This window comes from Myotis nattereri (genome assembly GCF_964212035.1).
Source record: "Myotis nattereri genome assembly, chromosome: 3".
In the NCBI taxonomy this organism is placed as follows: Eukaryota; Metazoa; Chordata; class Mammalia; order Chiroptera; family Vespertilionidae; genus Myotis; species Myotis nattereri.
In genome coordinates, this window is record NC_138077.1 from 43,392,453 (window position 1) to 43,410,545 (window position 18,093).

General features: G+C 41.7%; 1 protein-coding gene across 2 annotated transcripts in view; it reads left to right on the forward strand.

Moving 5' to 3' along the window:
* VPS8 (VPS8 subunit of CORVET complex) overlaps positions 1-18,093 on the forward strand; it is a 263,787-nt gene that overhangs the window by 241,347 nt on the left and 4,347 nt on the right. For both annotated transcript variants that reach the window (XM_081086229.1, XM_081086230.1), the window contains one exon: positions 13,452-13,532. In XM_081086229.1, the coding sequence (XP_080942355.1) occupies positions 13,452-13,532 (81 nt within the window). The remainder of the gene's footprint in view (positions 1-13,451; positions 13,533-18,093) is intronic.

Genomic DNA, 18,093 nt, shown 5'->3' on the forward strand with positions numbered 1-18,093 from the left:
TGTGATTGAAGTTGGTTCTTCTGTTATGACATGAATGAGTTTTAGCTCCCTGTTTTGTAGTGAAGTATCTACTAATGATAGATATTATCCCAGAGATAGTATATCCTTAAAGGAGAGACGCCACTCCAGATTAGTAAACCACTTAACTTTTTTAAGTCAGTTAAGACTGCCTTTGTATGGTACTAAATGGGGCCGTGCCTATCTGTCTGTGGCAACTTCTGTAAGAGAAAATGAAGTCATACAGAAATGTCTTTGCATCTTTCGAAGGAAGAAATGATCTAATTCTAATAACCTCTCAGCGTTTCACATTTAGCTCGGAGAAGTCTTCATTAATGCCAATCATCTCCTTCTCTACACTTCCCATTTACTTCAATAGTGTTTTCATTCCCCAATCAGAATGTACCTTCCTATTCCAAACGCCTCATCACTGACTGCCTCTGTCCCCTGGTGCTCCAGTCCATCCTCCACCTCTTCCAGTGCTTAGGAAGTGTCAGTGGCTCCCTGTTGCTAACAGTTAATCTGAAATGGTTTCGATGGACAGTCTAGACCAGCCGTGGGCAAACTACAGTCCGCGGGCCGGATCCGGCCCGTTTGAAATGAATAAAACTAAAAAAAAAAAAAAAAAAAAAAAAAAAAGACTGTACCCTTTTATGTAATGATGTTTACTTTGAATTTATATTAGTTCACACAAACACTCCATCCATGCTTTTGGTCCGGCCCTCCGGTCCAGTTTAAGAACCCATTGTGGCCCTCAAGTCAAAAAGTTTGCCCACCCCTGGTCTAGACTTCTGATGCATCACCAGCTTACATTTCCTCCTCATCCTCTCTTCCTTTCCTTCTGTAACCAAAGGAAATGTCTTATGTTTCCTACAGTGACCTTGGGCACATCACAGAACCCAGGGCCTTAGTTTCCTCAACCGTGAAATAAGGGTAATGAAAGTACTGACCTCCTAATGTTTTCGTGATGGTTAAATGAGGTAATGCGTGGACAGTACTTGCAACAATAGCTAGCACCAGTAATTACTTGCTGAATGACTATTAACTGCTGCAGTGCTGTGGTGGTAGTTATCCTCTCACATCTTAGAAGACGTAAATGCATTTTCTTCCTACTGCTGTGCAGTCACTGTGTTATTTCTTTTCCATTGTGGTATTGAAGGTCTGTTTTTCTATGGATATTTTCCAGTCAAACTTTTGCCATCTCCACCTCCAACTTCAAGCACTCTCTTCCCTTAGAGCTGGTCATTCTAGAGCAGTGATGGCGAACCTTTTGAGCTCGGCGTGTCAGCATTTTGAAAAACCCTAACTTAACTCTGGTGCCGTGTCACATATAGAAATTTTTTGATATTTGCAACCATAGTAAAACAGATTTATATTTTTGATATTTATTTTATATATTTAAATGCCATTTAACAAAGAAAAATCAACCAAAAAAAATGAGTTCGCATGTCACCTCTGACACACGTGTCATAGGTTCGCCATCACTGTTCTAGAGCTATGGTTCCTTCCCTAGGTGAGAGCACAAGAGATGTTCTTCTAGGTGCTTCCCTCCTCTCTCCAGTCAGCTTAGCAATGAACTTGCTTATTTTATTATTTCATTACCTAATCCATTATTAGCTGTAACCTACTGAGAGTTTTGAGACCTTGGGAAATGAGGGTGTGTGAGAAGTCAGGTTGTGTCTGAGAGCAAACTGTGTGGATGGGAATTTTAGGAAAGGTGTTTTCTGTTCATGGTTTCACCTTAAGTAAAAGTGTTAAATATTAAGGACCTCTAATGTGGGTGAAAGTGGCGAAAGCCTGACAGAGGCCTATAACTGATGTAGAGGAAGATTTGAAGGGGAAGCCAGCAAACTCAGTTCATTCACCTCTACCCCCACCCACCAGCAAATGCCAGAAATGCCAGTGAAAGGCTCCTGAAAAGCCAAAAAGACCAGTAATCATGTTGCAGAATTTTGTCAGGTTGCCCATGTCTCTCACAAATGAGGTTTGACTTTCTGCTGGGCTACGTGGCAAGACGATTAGGAAAGGAAACGCTGGGATTTTGATGTCAGGACCTTCTTTATTGGAAAGAAGAAGAAATGAACAAGCAGAGCTCAGTCTTCTGGGACTTGTCCTCATCCTCACAGTTGATTTAGACGCTTCCTATCCAGAATCCCTAGTACTGTTATTATCGCTGTTCCTACGATCCCAGCCTTCAGGGTGGCAGTGGATCATGGCTGTTTTCCTACTCCGAAGCTTGATGTGCTGGGTAAGAGGCCTATGGATCCTGAAAGCCCTGGTTGGTTTTCTTCCTTCCAGCGGATGTAATTACAGCTCTCACTTCCACCATCTCTGAGTCACTGAGCTTTGAAAATGCTGCCTGCTGTGTTCACCCCGCGTCCTCTCCCCGGGCTCTCCTGGATTATCAGGACCTAATTTTCCACTGGATTTACTTTAATGCTGAGCATTACAAGGTCATTGTCAGGGCTTTTCACTGTTTCTTCCTCAGAACGTGCAGCTACAGTTTAATTTTCAGCTTTTATCACTGCATTTCATTACATGGGAAGAAATACATTAGTGCTAGCAGATCATATTAAATGTGTTTTTCTCTTTTCCAATTGGAAAAATCACTCCTAATCAATTCTAGGTTGGTGGCTTAGATGGCCTGGGAATACTGGGAGGGGTGCTTTCCGTTTATAGATGTGCCAGTCTGAGATCGTGCTCAAGTTTGGTTGTTCCCACTTTTGTTTTATGCATGACACTGATTTGGCAAATCAGTTTTTCCACACAGCATCTTAGTCTGCATCTATCATTTCTCTTCAGGATGTCGTGAATTTTCTTGACAGTCCCTTTGGTTCAGTGGTTCTCAACCTGTGGGTCATGACCCCTTTGGCGGTTGAACGACCCTTTCACAGGGGTCGCCTAAGACCATCCTGCATATCAGATATTTACATAACGATTCATAACAGTAGCAACATTACAGTCATGAAGTAGCAATGAAAATAATTTTATGGTTGGGTCACAACACAAGGAACTGTATTTAAAGGGCCAGAAGGCTGAGAACCACTGCTCTAGTTGCTGGTCCTAGTCCGCTTCTGATTTTACAATAAAAGCCATGATCCACTTTAGTAAACAGAACCATCTTACTTGAAAATTCATGCTCTAAACGCCTAACCTCATGGTGCCCACATCTTCCCTGGATGGTAGTATGGTCCACGGTGGCACTGCCCTTTGGTAATTGGAACTTAGACTGGGAGGAGCCATGGGAATTGCAGTGACAGGACAAGAGCTTGGTTTCCTGGTTCTCAGCTCATTGTTCTTTCTTCCGGGCACTTCTCTCGGGAGAATAGATAACACAATCGCAGTACTCACTGCCATTTTCTTGAATGTCAAATAGGCACCAGGCCGGTGCGTTATCTCTAATCCTCACGACAATTCTGCAAAGTAGGCTTTACAGATAAAGAAACTGAGACTTGGGGAAGCTGAGTCACCTGGCCAGAGCCACCCAGCCAACTGTTGCAGATCCTGGTGGAACCCGCCGGAGCCATGCCCTGCGCTCTTCCTGCACTGCGGAGGGTTTGTGAACGGTCCAGTGAACGTGTAAGAAGAAAAAACCTGCTTGCTTAACCTTCCCACCCCTTCATCCACTTGATCAGCAGATAATTAAAGATTTCCCGGTTGCTCTGTGTCCGCACAGCACTGAGCTCCGGTGAGCAAGACAGACAATGGGCCTGTGCTCAGGGAGCTCTCATTTTCATGAGGCTTTCCCTCCACTCTCCCCATTCTCGCTCTTCTGCAACCTGCACCCACCCCTTTCTCTGCGGGGCTTGCCGGTTTTGTCAGCTGTGCTCTGGTGACTAGGCCCACATGACCAGGCTCCCAGGCCGGCTGGCTCTGTGCAGTGCCTGCAGGGCCTCCTGTGCCCTGCAGTTAGTAGCATTTAGTGAGATCTTACAGCGTCCTGGGCTCTACCGCCTGCTCTTTATGCATCACCTTCTTAATCTCCTCAGCCACTTCACATGGCACAGTTATTATCATTATCCCCAGATTACAAAGTGAAACAAAACACCGAGCGAGAGAGAACAGTAACCGCCCAGAGTGAGTGCTGCTGATTGGTGACCGAGGGTTTGGGCTCGGACAGATGCGCTCTAGCAAATAGGCTCTGCCCACCAGGGTGAGCAGTGTCGCTGGGAAGCAGGCCCTGCCCCCTCCAGCAGCGCCAGGCACACTGAGTGGAGGGCTCTGCACTAGGGAGCGCTCAGGGCAACAACAGGAGCGGCTTTTAATAAGTCTCATGGTTTTGGTGAATTCTTCTACCTTCTTAAAAGGGTTGGTATTTATGTTTTCTGATAGTTGAAATCATCCTTCCCCTAACAGTGAATTCAACTAAATAAAATAGATCTTTCCATTGCGATAAAGGACAACATGTAGAAGACACAAAGAATCTTGACATAATCCAAATGCTTGAAAATAGGAAGGCAAATGCCCGCAATTTCACAGTGGACCAGGAGAGCAAATGGCTGGCTGCTCTTCTCCCTGGAATGAACAGTTCAGAATAGATAAGGATGTGGGGTTATTTAGCAGATGTCTGTCCGACATTTGCTGGGTGTAGAACACTGGGAAGAGGAGGGTGAGTAAGTACAGCGCTGATGTTCACAGTGCCCACGTCTAATGGGGGAGGCAGGTAAGCAGGCCATTACACTGGTGAGTGCATGGTCATGTGCAAGCTGATCTACAGACAGGACAGGGACTCCGAGAAAGCATTGCAGAGAGGGGGCCAGAGCCGAGACTGCCACGTCTCATCATGTGTAAGAGCATACTCTGGACCCCAAAATGTCATTTCAGGGGCATTTTGATGGTTTGTGGAGATAACGTGAGACAGCTATGCAACTTGTAGTTATTATACCTCAGTAACCTCTCAAGCCTTGCTTATCAACATTGAAATCTTTTGGTGGCGTTTTAATGTCCCAGGATCTGACAGACATTAAACTCCTCTTGAATTATTCACCTTTGTACCCCAGGCCTAATATAGTAGGGACTCTGGAAATATTTGTTGAACCACAGAACTGGATCCAGTTCATGATGCCTGGAGGCGACAGGACAGGATCCTGCAGAGGCAGGATGTAAACCAGCTAAATGGGTCGTTGGTGGACCGGCTGCCTTCCCATGGGCCCTTATTCCCACTCCACCCCACCCACTTTTCCAACCCATAGAACCATGGAGAATACAGAATGCTCGCCTAGGGAGCCTCTACTCATCCTAGGCATGTCTACAAATAGTGCTCCCGTTTCACCTCAGACGACTTGCCTTTCACACAGAGACAGTCTGGATGGCCTAGAATAGGGCCTCTGCATCCTACAGTGACTCCGTTTCCAGAAGGACCCAGGGCAGCCCAGCAGGCGCTCCTTAGTTCAGTCTCTGGTTGCTGAGGATGATGGCTGTGTTGTAAGAAAGGACGGGTCACCTCCAGTGACTTCACATGCGGAGCAACCACATTTTTCATTTCTAAAGGATGTGGTTGTTGGAAACCCCTTCTCGGCATCTCCAAGGAGTTTAAGGACCTAGAGGAGGAATACGATCATGGTAAGCCACCCCTGTAACCTATGTGGGGTGTCGTGTTTGAAATTGTATGTCTGTACATGCGCACTTACTAGCTTGTTACTCCAGGTTTTCTCCCAGGACTCGGGTTTATGAAATGGAGGGACCACTTAGGATGCTTAATTGGTTGCAAGTGTTTTATTCATACTGGGCAAGTCTCCTGGCCTGCTCTTCCTCAGTTTATACAATCCTGTTTACTTATTTAGTAAAGTAGGTGTAGGACCTACAATTCAGTCAGATTCAAAAGGAACCATGTGGCAGGAACATTCTTATCTTACTCAAGTTTCTTGCACCTGCTAAGATGCATGTGAACTCCAGTATTGAAAGCAACATATCTAACCGGGGGACCTCAGAAAAAAAGAAATGCTGATTGTTTGGTCGATTTGGTACTGCTGACTCAGGAGGAGGCAGATACCCACAACCTGAGAGTGTCCTGTTACCTTCTCAGTAAGGACAGGAAGGCTGCAGCCACCCGCGCTGCTCTTGCAGTGCAGATTAGCTAGCACCTTGCTGCTCAAGTGCAGACTGCGGACCAGCATCTCAGCATTGCCTGGGAGCCTGTTAGAAATGCAGAATTTCAGATCTTCCAACCAGAATCATTTAACAAGATCCCTCAGTGATTCTTATGTGCATTAAAGTTTGAGAAGCACTGGGTCAGGACACGTGGGTTCGACCAACATTGAGACTTCTGCACTTTCTGCCTCAGTGAGCAAACTCCCAGGGGCCAGAGCCTTTCACCTGCGCCTAGAATAGACTACCATACATTCCTGGTGGGGATGAAAGCGTGATTCTGTTTCTAACAGTAACATTTTCTACTTATGAATTAACACGACCTTCACTTTCCCCAACGATTTCAGTTGCTTCCAAAATATATCCAATAAGATGAAATAAATTAACGTGGAAAATAATACTAAACTGGGTTATAATAGCACACATAAATGTTTGCCACCAAGTCCTGAGCAGTTGCTAGTTCTATGTAGCAACTGAATTCCTTAGTGATAAAAGCAAAAAAGAAAACACAATTAGTAACAAGTCTACAGCAGTGACTATTTCATCTCATGGTATATATATAACTAATTGCTAAAATTCTGCAGTACAACAAAACAAGTTTTTCTTTTGCCAGTCTGACAGAAAATAGGTATAATTTTGATTCATTCATACCAGAGAGCTATCGTGTTGGCTGTTGTCCTTTTTTTTTATTTGACAATCTAAGGGAAAAGAGGTTAGTGCCCCTGACTATATATATAGTCAGGTATTGCATGTTTAAGTTTTTTTTCTTAATTTTATTTTTTCCCCATCACCTATTATCCCCCCTTTACCATCTTCCACCCCCACCCTGGAATCACCACACTGTTGTTTGTGTCAATGAGTTCTCTCTCTCCCCTCTCTTTTTTTCTTTTTTTCCCCAATTCCCCCTCCCCCTGACAGCTGTCTGCCTGCTCTCTATGAGTCTGTCTCTATTTTGCTTGTTCAGTTTGTTCATTAAATTCCACATATGAGTGAAATCATATGGTACCCAGTACTTGTCTTTCTCTAAATGGTTTATTTCATTTAGCATTATGTTCTCCAGGCCCATCCATGATGTCACAAAAGGTGGCATTACCTCTTTTTTTTGCAACCAAGTAGTGTTCCATTGTGTAAATGTACCACGGCGTTTTTATCTGCTCACCCACTGATAGACACTTGAGCTACTTTCAAATCTTGGCATTTTAAATAACACTGCAATGTACATAGGGATGCATATATTTTTCAAATTAGTGTTTGGGTTTCTTCGGATAAATTCCCAGAAGTGGACTTGCTGGGTCATAATGCAATTCCATTTTTAATTTTTTGAGGAAATTCCATACTGTTTTCTACAGTGGTTGCACCAGTCTACTAGTACATTTCCACCAGCAGTGTATGAGGATTTCCTTTTCTCTACATCCTCACCAACACTTGTGTGTTGATTTATTGATGAGTCATTCTGGCAGGTGTGAGGTGATATCTCATTGTGGTTTTTATTTTGCATTTCTCTGATGATTAGTGATGTGGAGTACATTTTCATATGTTTTTTAGCCATCTGTATGTCCTCTTTGAAGAACCATCTATTCACGTCTTTTGCCCATTTTTCAATTGTTCTATTTGTTTTTTAGGTGTTAAGTTGTATGAGTTCCTTATAGATTTTGAATATTAACCACTTATCAGACGTATCATTGGCGAGCATCTTCTCCCATTCAGTAGGTTGTCTTTTTGTTTTGTTGATGGTTTCCTTGACTGTGGAAAAACTTTTTTAGTTTGATGTGGTCCCATTTGTTTATTTTTGGTTCTTGTTCCCCTTGTCTGGGAAGACATAAATATATATATATATATATTGCTAAGAGCAAAGTAAAAGAGTTGATTGCCTATGTCCTCTCCTAGGAGTTTAAATCTTCAATTCATTTTGGGTTTATTTTTGTATATGGTGTAAGAAAGTGGCCTAGTTTCATATTTTTGCAAATATCTGTGCAGTTTTCCCAACATTTATTGGAGAGACTGTCTTTAGCCCATTGTCTATTCTTGCCGCCTTTATCATAGATTAGTGGGGCTCTCAATATTAGCCCATTGATGTATGTGTGTTCTCATGCCAGTGCCACCATTTTAATTATTATAGCCTTGTATTATAGTTTGAGATCAGATAGCATGGTATCTCCAACTTTGTTCTTCTTTCTGAAGATTGCTTTGGATATCCGGGGTCTTTTCTGGTTTTATGTACATTTTAGGATTATTTGTTCTAGTTCTGAGAAAACTGTCATTGGTATTTTGATGGGAATTTCATTCAATCGGTAGGTTGCTTTGGGGAGTATGGTCATTTAAAAAATATTAATCCTTCCAATCCATGGGCAAAGTATTATCTTTCCATTTATTTATATCTTCTTCACATTCTTTCTTCAGTGTCTTACAGGTCTTTTACCTCCTTGGTTAAATTTATTTCTAGGTATTTTAATTTTTGATGCAATTATAAATGGAATTGTTTTCTTAATTTCTCTTTCTGATATTTGTTATTGGTGTATAAAACGTGATTGTTTTCTAAACATTAATTTTGAATCCTGCTACTTTATTTAATTCATTTATTAGTCTAATAGTTTTTTGGTGGAATTCTTAGGGTTCTCTATACATACTATCATGTCATCTGCAAATAATGACAGTTTTACTTCTGCCTTTCCAGCTTGGATGCGTTTTATTTATTTTTCTTGTCTGATTGTTGTAACTAGGACTTCCAACACTACATTGAATAAAAGTGGTGAAAGTGGACATCCTTATCTTGCTCCTGATCTTAAAGAATTGACTTTCATTTTTCACCATTAAGTATAATGTTAGTAGTAGATTTGTCACATGTGGCCTTTATTATATTGAGATATGTTCCTTCTATCCTCACTGCTGAGTTTTGTTTTCTCCTGTTTAATATATATTTTTATTGATTTCAAAGAGGAAGGGAGAGACAGAAACATCAATGAGAGAAAATCTTTGATTGGCTGCCTCCTGCGCACCCCCCCCCCCCCCCCCCACTGGGGATTGAGCTCACAACTTCCAGCATGTGCCCTTACTGGGAATCAAACATGATCTCCTGGTTCATAGGTCGATGCTGAGTTTTGTTTGTTTGTTTTGTTTAAATATATTTTTATTGATATTTTACAGAGAGGAAAGGAGAGGGATAGAGAGTTAGAAATATCAATGAGAGAGAAACATCCATCAGCTGCCTCCTGTACACCCCCCACTGGGGATGTGCCTGCAACCAAGGTACATGCCCTTGACCGGAATCAAACCTGGGCCCCTTCAGTCCGCAGGCCAACGCTCCATCCACTGAGCCAAACCAGTTAGGGCCTGAGTTTTTATTTTAAAAGAATGTTGAATTTTATCAAATGCTTTTTTTGGTGCATCTATTGATATGATGATATGATTTTTATCCTTCATTTTGTTTATGTGGGTGTATCACATTGTTTTGCAGATACTGAATGGGCCTGTGTCCCAGGAATAAATCCCACTTAATCAGGTTGAATAATCTTTTTAATATATTGCTGAATTCAGTTTGCTAATATTATGTTGAGGATTTTTGCATCCATGTTCATCAGAGATATTGGCCTATAATTTTCTTTCTTTGTAATATCTTTATCTGGTTCTGGTAATAGAGTAATGCTGGCCTCATAAAAAGAGTTTGAAAGCCTTCCCTCCTCTTCAGTATTTTTTAATAGTTTGATATAGATAGGTGTTAATTCTTGAAAGTTTGGTAAGTTTTGCTTGTGAAGCCATCTGGTCCAGGACTTTGGTTGGTTAGGAGTTTTTTGATAACCAATACAATTTTGTTAGCAATTGTCTGTTTCTTCCTGGTTTAGTCTTGGAAGGTTGTATGTTTCTAGGAATTTATCCATTTCCTCCAGTTGTCCAATTTGTTGGCATATAATTGTTCATAGTATTTTCTTATAATCCTTTGTATTTCAGTGATATTGGTTGTCATTTCTCCTCTTTATTTTATTTGGGTCCTCTTTTCTTTCTGATGATTCTAGCTAAAGGTTTATCTATTTTGTTTGTCCATTCAGTGAACCAACTCTTGGTTTCATTGATCTTTTCTATTATTTTTTTTAGATTCTGTTTTGTTTATTTCCACTCTGATTTTTATTATTTCCTTTCTTTTATTCACTTTGGGGTTTGTTCTTTTTCTAGTTCCTTTAGGTGTAAGATTAGATACTTTATTTGAAATTTTTCTTGTTCTTCAAGGTAGGCCTGTATTGCTCTGACTTTCCCTTTTAGAACTGCTTTGGCCATGTCTCATAAATTTGGGGTAATTGTGTCTTCATTTTCTTTTGTCTTAATGTACCTTTTGATTTCATCCTTGATCTCATTGATAACCCATTCATTGTTTAGTAGCATGTTATTTAACCTCCACATGTTTGTGTGTTTTTCAGTTCTCTTCTTGTAATTGGTTTCTAGTTCATACTATTGTGTTCAGAAAAGTTGCTTCTAAAACTTACTGATACTTATTTTGTGGTCTAATATTTGATATCCTGGAAAATATTCCATGTGCACTTGAAAAGAATTTATTTTCTGCTGCTTTGGGGTGAAATGTTCTAAAATTATCAATTAAGTCTGTCTGGTCTAATGCATCATTTAAGGCCACTGTTTCCTTTTTTTAAATGTTTTTATTATTGATTTTAGAGAGAGAGATAGAAACACTGATGAGCTGCCTCCTGCAAGCCCCTACTGGGGACCAAGCCCACAACCCAGGCATGTGCTCTGAGCAGGAATCGAACCAGTGACCTCCTGGTGCATGGGTCAATGCTCAACCATTGAGCCACACTGGCTGGGCATACACTGTTTCCTTTTTGATTCTGTCTGAATGATCTACTCATTGATCTTCACAGAGTGTTAAAGTACCCTACTATTATTATATTATTGTTGATCTATGTCCATTGATATATATCTAGGTGCTCCTACATTGTGTACATAGATGTTTATGAGAGTTATATCCTCTTGTTAGATTGATCCCTTTATCATTATGAAATGCCCTTCTTTGTGACAACTTTTGTTTTAGAGTCTACATTGTATTATATAAGTATAGCTGCCCAGCTTTTTAAAAATTTCCATTTGCATGAAATACGTTTTTTGTCCCTTTACTTTCAGTCTGCATGTCTTTCAGTCTGAAGGGGGTCTCTTATAGGCAGCATATGTATGGGATATATATATATATATATATATATATATATATATATATATATATATATATATATACATACACACACACACACACACACACACACACACACATTTCAGAGAGGGAAGGTGAGGGAGAGAGAGATAGAAACATCAGTAATGAGAGAGAATCATTGATAGGCTGCCTTCTGCACACCCTGTCTTGGGGATCAAGCCCACAACCTGGGCATGTGCCCTTGAGCAGAATCGAACCCAGGACCCTTCAGTCCACTGGCCAATGCTCTGTCCACTGAGCCAAACTGCCTAGGGCAAGGGTCTTTTTTGTTTTTATCCATTCAGCCACCCTATGTCTTTTGATATAAGCATTTAATTCACTTACATTTAAAATAATTGATAGTTATTGCCAATTAGGTGTTTTCTGATTGTTTTTATAGTTCTTTTCTGTTCCTTATTCTCTGCTCTCTTCTCTTGTATGTTGACTCTTTATATGGTTATGTTCGATTCTTTTCTCTTTATTTCTTGTTTACCTCTTAGTGATTTTTGGTTTGTGATTACCATGTGCTTCATATGTACCACATTATATTTATACAGTATGTTTTAAGTTTATGGTCACTTAAGTTTGAACACATTTTAAAATCACTACAATTTTTACTCCACATTTATGTTTTTGTCATTCTCTTATACTTATTTTGTGTGTTACTTAATTTATTGTTGTAATTACACATTATGTTCTTACTTTTGCTCTTTAACCTTCATAGTAGCTTTATAGTTGGTTGATCACTGATTTTACTATTTGCCTTTGTCAGTGAGAATGTTTTTTGTTCTTACATTTCCTCATACTTTTTATCTTTTCTTCTTAAAGAAATCCCTTTAACATTTCTTGTAATATTAGTTTAGTGGTGATGAACTCCTTTAGCTTTTTCTTAGCTGGTTCATGACTTCTTATATGTACATCTTTTTTTGAAGGTCAGTCCTTCTTGGGGTAATAATATGGACATGATAGTACTTTCTTATAGAGTATTGTTCATGTCAACACCAAGACCCTTTCTCATTGAAACCCTTCCCCTCAGATACATAGGTCTTTATTTAGTAACTAGAGGCCCAGTGCACGAATTCGTGCACAGTTGCGATCCGGCCGGCCAGCCCTGCCCCCAATCAGTGTTTTGGGGGCCAATTGGGCCTGGATCAGGCTAGTTGGCTGCCGCAGTGCACTTCATAGTCACCAGTTGTTCTGGTTGTTCTGGTTGTTCCACTGTTCTGGTCGCTGGGCTTTTATATATATAGATACTTTTTACTCATGCCAAAAACGTTCACAGTAAAGAAAAACATCTTTTTACTAGACTTATACATAAACATAAAAACACTTCTGAAATCAACATTTAACTAAAGGTATCTCTAAATGTAGTAATAAAAGTTAGCATATACTGAGCCCTTGTGGGGTGCCAGGTAAGTTAAAGGCACTTTAAATTTGTAATCTCATGTAATTTGTTTTTCGGTGACCTCATAAAGAAAGCGTTATCCTCTCTCATTTATAAGTGAGCAAGTTGAGGCTTATAGAAATGACTTGCCTAAGGTCATACAGTAAGTTAGTGTCAGAACTAGTATTCCAATTTACTTCTGACTCAACAAAGCTTATGGCTGCCTTCCACAAGATCCCATTTCTTCCCTCTAGGTATAAGTTGGATCAGAACCACCAGTAGTAGAATCACAATACTGCTATAGAAATGTTAAGTTCACCTCTTCCAAAAAGTAGTAGACCAACCTTGCAACCCGATAGGTGGCTACCATCTTTATAATGAGACAGGGAAATGACGTGATTTTTCCTGTATAATGCATCCCCCACTACCACCACAAAGAAGGGCCATCTTTGCTGACTATACTTACTAGTAGTGATGGACATGGGAAGGCAAGGTTGTATGGAGCTACTTTTCTCTACATAGTAAAGGCAAAGAGCAATCACAAAGCCCTAAAGGAAGCTGATCGGTACGGGAAATTAGAGACCACACTGGGGAAAGGTTCCATAGAGCGGTCAGCCTGGGCACTGGCACCAGGGGACTTTAGCAGGACCTGCCCATTAATGTTCACTGGATTCTCTCTCACTAATAGCATGTGTTTTCTTCAAAGGAATGAAGGAAGCACCACGTCCTGTTTCACTATTGAGCAAGTTCAGAGGCTGCCCATGGATGTTACCAACCTTATCTTTTATTTCTCAGGCAACCTCAGAACCTGTTCTGGATCCACAGCAAATCCAAGCATTTGATCGGCTTTGTCGTCTCTACCGAGGAAGCTCCAGGGTAATGTTTGTGTGGTTGTTCAAATTTCTATTTCCTTATTTATAATTACTATTTTGGAAATGCTGAGTCCTCAGGTCCTCTCTCCAGCCTCCTCCTTAGTCTGAAAAATGCCCTATTATGGCCACATGGAGCCATGAGAATTTGGCAAGGAATGCAAAGGAAGTGGAAAGGTATCTGTACCTTACCTACCATGGGCTGTGAGGACATGGAAGGGCATCTGTGTTTCCTAATCCTTCATCTGGGAGACCTTTCTTTATATTAATGACTGTCAAATCTGCCCAAAGCCTCAAGCCCTGGCGGACATCAGCATTAGTTGCATTTGCTATGTTATAGTGACTTAACCAAGATAGAAGTGTAAGTGCAGGCAGCCTGGGCACCTTCCATAAACCTCTCTCTGGATTTCTTCTATCTTGTGGCTCCACCATCCTTAACATCTGGCTTATGATAGTTGTTCCAGCTCCACCAATTACATCTGCATCCTGGCCAGCAAGATGGAGGAAAAGGAGGAGGACCAAAAGCCCTTTGTTTAACCACAGTTCCTATAAGTTGTATAAACCACTTACCCCCCATTGTCAGAACTTAGACACATGATCACACACCTAACTGCACTGCAGAGTGGAGAAATTGTCTTTATTACAAAAGGCCATGGGCTAAAACTACTGGTATCCTATAACCACAGAAGGACACAGATTTGGAGATCTGCTAGCAGTTATAACACCCGTTTGGGTGTTGCAGGAGCACTTCAGAAGTGTACTCATTAGCTCCCCAGCCTGTTCTTCCTGGTGCTCCTCTCTGGGTGGTGCCTTCTCTCACCCAGCCTGAGAGCAGGGCAGTACCCTCGGCTTATCTCTCCCATTCCAGCCACGCACTAGGGAGATCCTGTAGACGTCTTCTCTACATCTCCTGTGTATTTCTCCCCTTTCCCTCCCAACTGTCACTCACTGCAGACCTTCTGTCCCTTCTTCATGCTGCTGCCTGGGTAATCTTTCCAAACCCAAATGTCATGTTACCGCCCTTGCTTAACGCACTTTCCTGGATCTCCATCACCTGAAGGTGGAGTCCAAACTCTATCACCTCCTCCAGTCCCGAAGTCACACCTGACTCCAGCTGGGCCGATTTGTCCTGAGCTTGTACAGACTGCTAATGTGCTCTGTTGGACTCCCTTCTCCCACTCCCCATTCTTAGGCAAACACCTGCTAGGTTGCATGGAAGCCCAGAGGAAAAATGATGTTCCATTTTTTTTTTAAATATATTTTATTGATTTTTCACAGAGAGGAAGGGAGAGAGATAGTTAGAAATATCAATGAGAGAGAAACATCGATCAGCTGCCTCCTGCACATCCCCCACTGGGGAAGTGCCCGCAACCCAGGTACATGCCCTCGACCGGAATCGAACCCGGGACCCTTCAGTCCGCAGGCCGATGCTCTATCCGCTGAGCCAAACCGGCCTTGGCATGATGTTCCATTTTTGAGAGGTGGTGTGGGCAGAGGTTTTTGTTCCAGGAGACTTCAGGGGTTATTTAACTGGCATTACCTCTGTCCCTTCCCAGCCTCATCCAAGCTCTGCCCAGGAGTTGGGTTTCTGGCCTTCTAAGGAAGTTCTGCTGCTTCAGACTGGACACATCGATTTCCAGATCACTAAATTACAACAGTAGAACACAAAATATCTCTTTCCTGGGAAACAGAAGTAGTTAACTTTCTACCCCACAGTGTCTGACTGTGAAAGAACTTGGAGTTTATGTAGCATCTGTTGCCTGCTCTGTTCACAGCACTGTAGAAAGTTCTTGTGAAGAACTTCACAGACTGATGGGCAGCTGTGGGGCTTACAGAAGACAGGAAGTCACAAAGTGGAGCTCGAGCAGAACAAGGGATGTCTCTCTGTAACCTTTGTGGTGGCAGTGAAGTTCCTGGCAGGACTGCTTAAGCAAGCGTACCCCCTGCTTTCGTGGCCATCTAAGTAACTTGCAGTCAGAGCCAGTGTTATGAATTGTGAATTGGATCATATGCATGTCCTGAGCCAGAAGCTGGATTATTTTAGATAAATTGGCGCTTTAAACTTAGGAGCCTTCAGATGTCTCCCCAATTACCACAACCACTGGTAGTGAGTTATTAATAAAAGAGATTGCCTGAGTGGAGAGAACCCCTTACCAGAGGTACGGAAACAGCTAGAACAGAGTTTCTGGCAGGTTATGTGAATAGGAAACAGCTGACAGACATTATCTCCAGGGGAGGCAGACCATGGGAAGCTCAGCTGCTTCATGGACCTGAGTTTGAATCCCACACTACCACTCACTGCTGGGTAACTCAGGGCAAGTAACTTAACTTCTCAGGGCCCTGGGTTTTTTACATCCAGAGGGTTGTAGAGGATAAGAAATAAAAGGCACGTGAGGCAGGTCCAAGATAGCAGCATAGTGGATGCTGAGCTCACCCCCTCCCAAGAACACATTGAATGTACACCTATATTTAGAGCAGTTCCTCCTGGGAGAACACTGGGAACCAACTGAATAGCTTCTGTGCAATAAGCAAAAAAAAAAGAGGCGGGGAGGGGAACCTCATAGAAAAGGTCGGGAAGCTCTCCAGGAGCTGAGGAACAACCCAGGACCAGAGGAACCAGTGAGGCCAATGTTTGGTTCCAGTGAACCTGGATAGCGGGCAGGAGCTCATCCAGGTTCTGTGGCCGACCTGCAGGGCACTCTGGCGAGTTCCCAGTCACCCCTCCTGGAGCTGGATCCAGCAGGAACCATACACACAAGGGGTCCTTCCACCTGGAGGTTGATCAAACAGGTACAGCAGTGTGCTGCTTCATGCACCCACTTGGCTGTGCACACAAGGGGCTCCTCACATAAAGAGAATGCAGAGCTAACAAAACATTGTGGTACCTGCCTCTAGGGCCCCCCTGTTTAGAGAAAGTGCAGATAGTGGGTCACTGCTGCATGCACACGTGGGGCCACCCCACCAAAGAAAATGTGGAACCAGCAAAACTTTGTGGTACCACACACAGGGCTGCCGCATATGGAGTGAGTTGGGTGTGCATGCACAGCCCTGCTGTGAACATAGACGTAAAAGCAATAGGGCATGGTAAACACATCTCACAGCCCTGTCTAAATCAGGCAGCCACACCCAGATTAGAAGGGCAAGGAAGTATGCACACACCAGTTGCCCCACCTCAAACCCATTCCTTCAGGCCAGGTGACACATAGGGTCTGGCACATGCCCGCCCTGATTACAACCAGCTGCCAAAACCGTTCAACACAGTCACCAGACCACTCTTTCAAGACTGGGAGGGACAGTTACTCATTGCAACTCATAGGAACAAACACAAAAGTCAAAGAAGAATATGTCCAAATGAAGGAACAAGAAGAAACGCCAGAGAAAAACCCTAAAACAATGGAAATAATTTGCCTGATAAAGAATTTAAAGAATCTGTCATAGGATGCTCAACAACCTTGAGAGTACAATAGAGGAATTCAAAGAGTACTTCAACAAAAGATAGAAAATGTAATTTAAAAAAATCAGAAATGAAGTGTAAAATAACTGAAATGAAGACTACATCAGAAGGAATCAAGAGCAAATTAGTTAATGCAGAACAGTTTAGTGACCTGGAAGACAATAATAGAAATCACCCAATCAGAACAGCAAAGTGAAAAAAAAATTTTTCAAATGAGGATAGTATTTGAGATCTCTGAGATAACATCAAGCAACCTAACATTTGCATTATAGAGATTCCGGAAGGAGAAGAAAGAGAAAAGGGTAGAAAGAATATTTGAATAATGTCTGAAAGCTCTCCTAATCTGGGGAAGGAAACAGACATCCAAACATAGAGTTCCAAACAAGATGAACCAAAGAGACCCACACCCAGGCATATTGGATTAAAATGGCAAAAGTTAAGGATAAAGACAATCTTAAAGGCAGCAAGAATGAAACATCAAGTAAGTGAAACCCCATAAGGCGATCAGCTAATTTCTCAGAAGCAACTTTAGAGGCCAGACAGGAGTGGTAGGACATATTTAAAGTGCTCAAAGGAAGGAATCTACAACCTAGAATACTACATCCAGCAGGGTTAGCATTTAGAATTGGAGTGAGTTTTCCAGACATGCAAAAACTAAAGGAGTTCACCACCACTAAACTAGCCTTACAAGAAATGTTAAAGGGTCTTTATGCAGAAAAGATTGTAACCAAAAATAAGAAAATACAGGGGAAAAATATCAGAAAGGCAAAAATACAATAATCACAGTGAATCAACCACTTTAAAAAGCTAATATGAAGGTTAAAAGACAATAGTAGAAAAAATTAGTAACTACAATAAAGAATCGGGATACACAAAACAAAATATAAGACATGATGTCAAAAACAAAGGTGGAGGGAGGAGAAATAATGTACTGCTTTTAGAATGCATTTGAACTCAAATGCCTGTCAGCTTGAAATAGAGACTGGTAAAGATATAGATACATATGTACCTCATGGTAACCATAAACCAAAAATGAAGAGAGAAAAACAGTGAAGAACAACAAAAACCACTAAAAATAAATTAACAAATTGGCAGTGAGCACACACCTATCAAT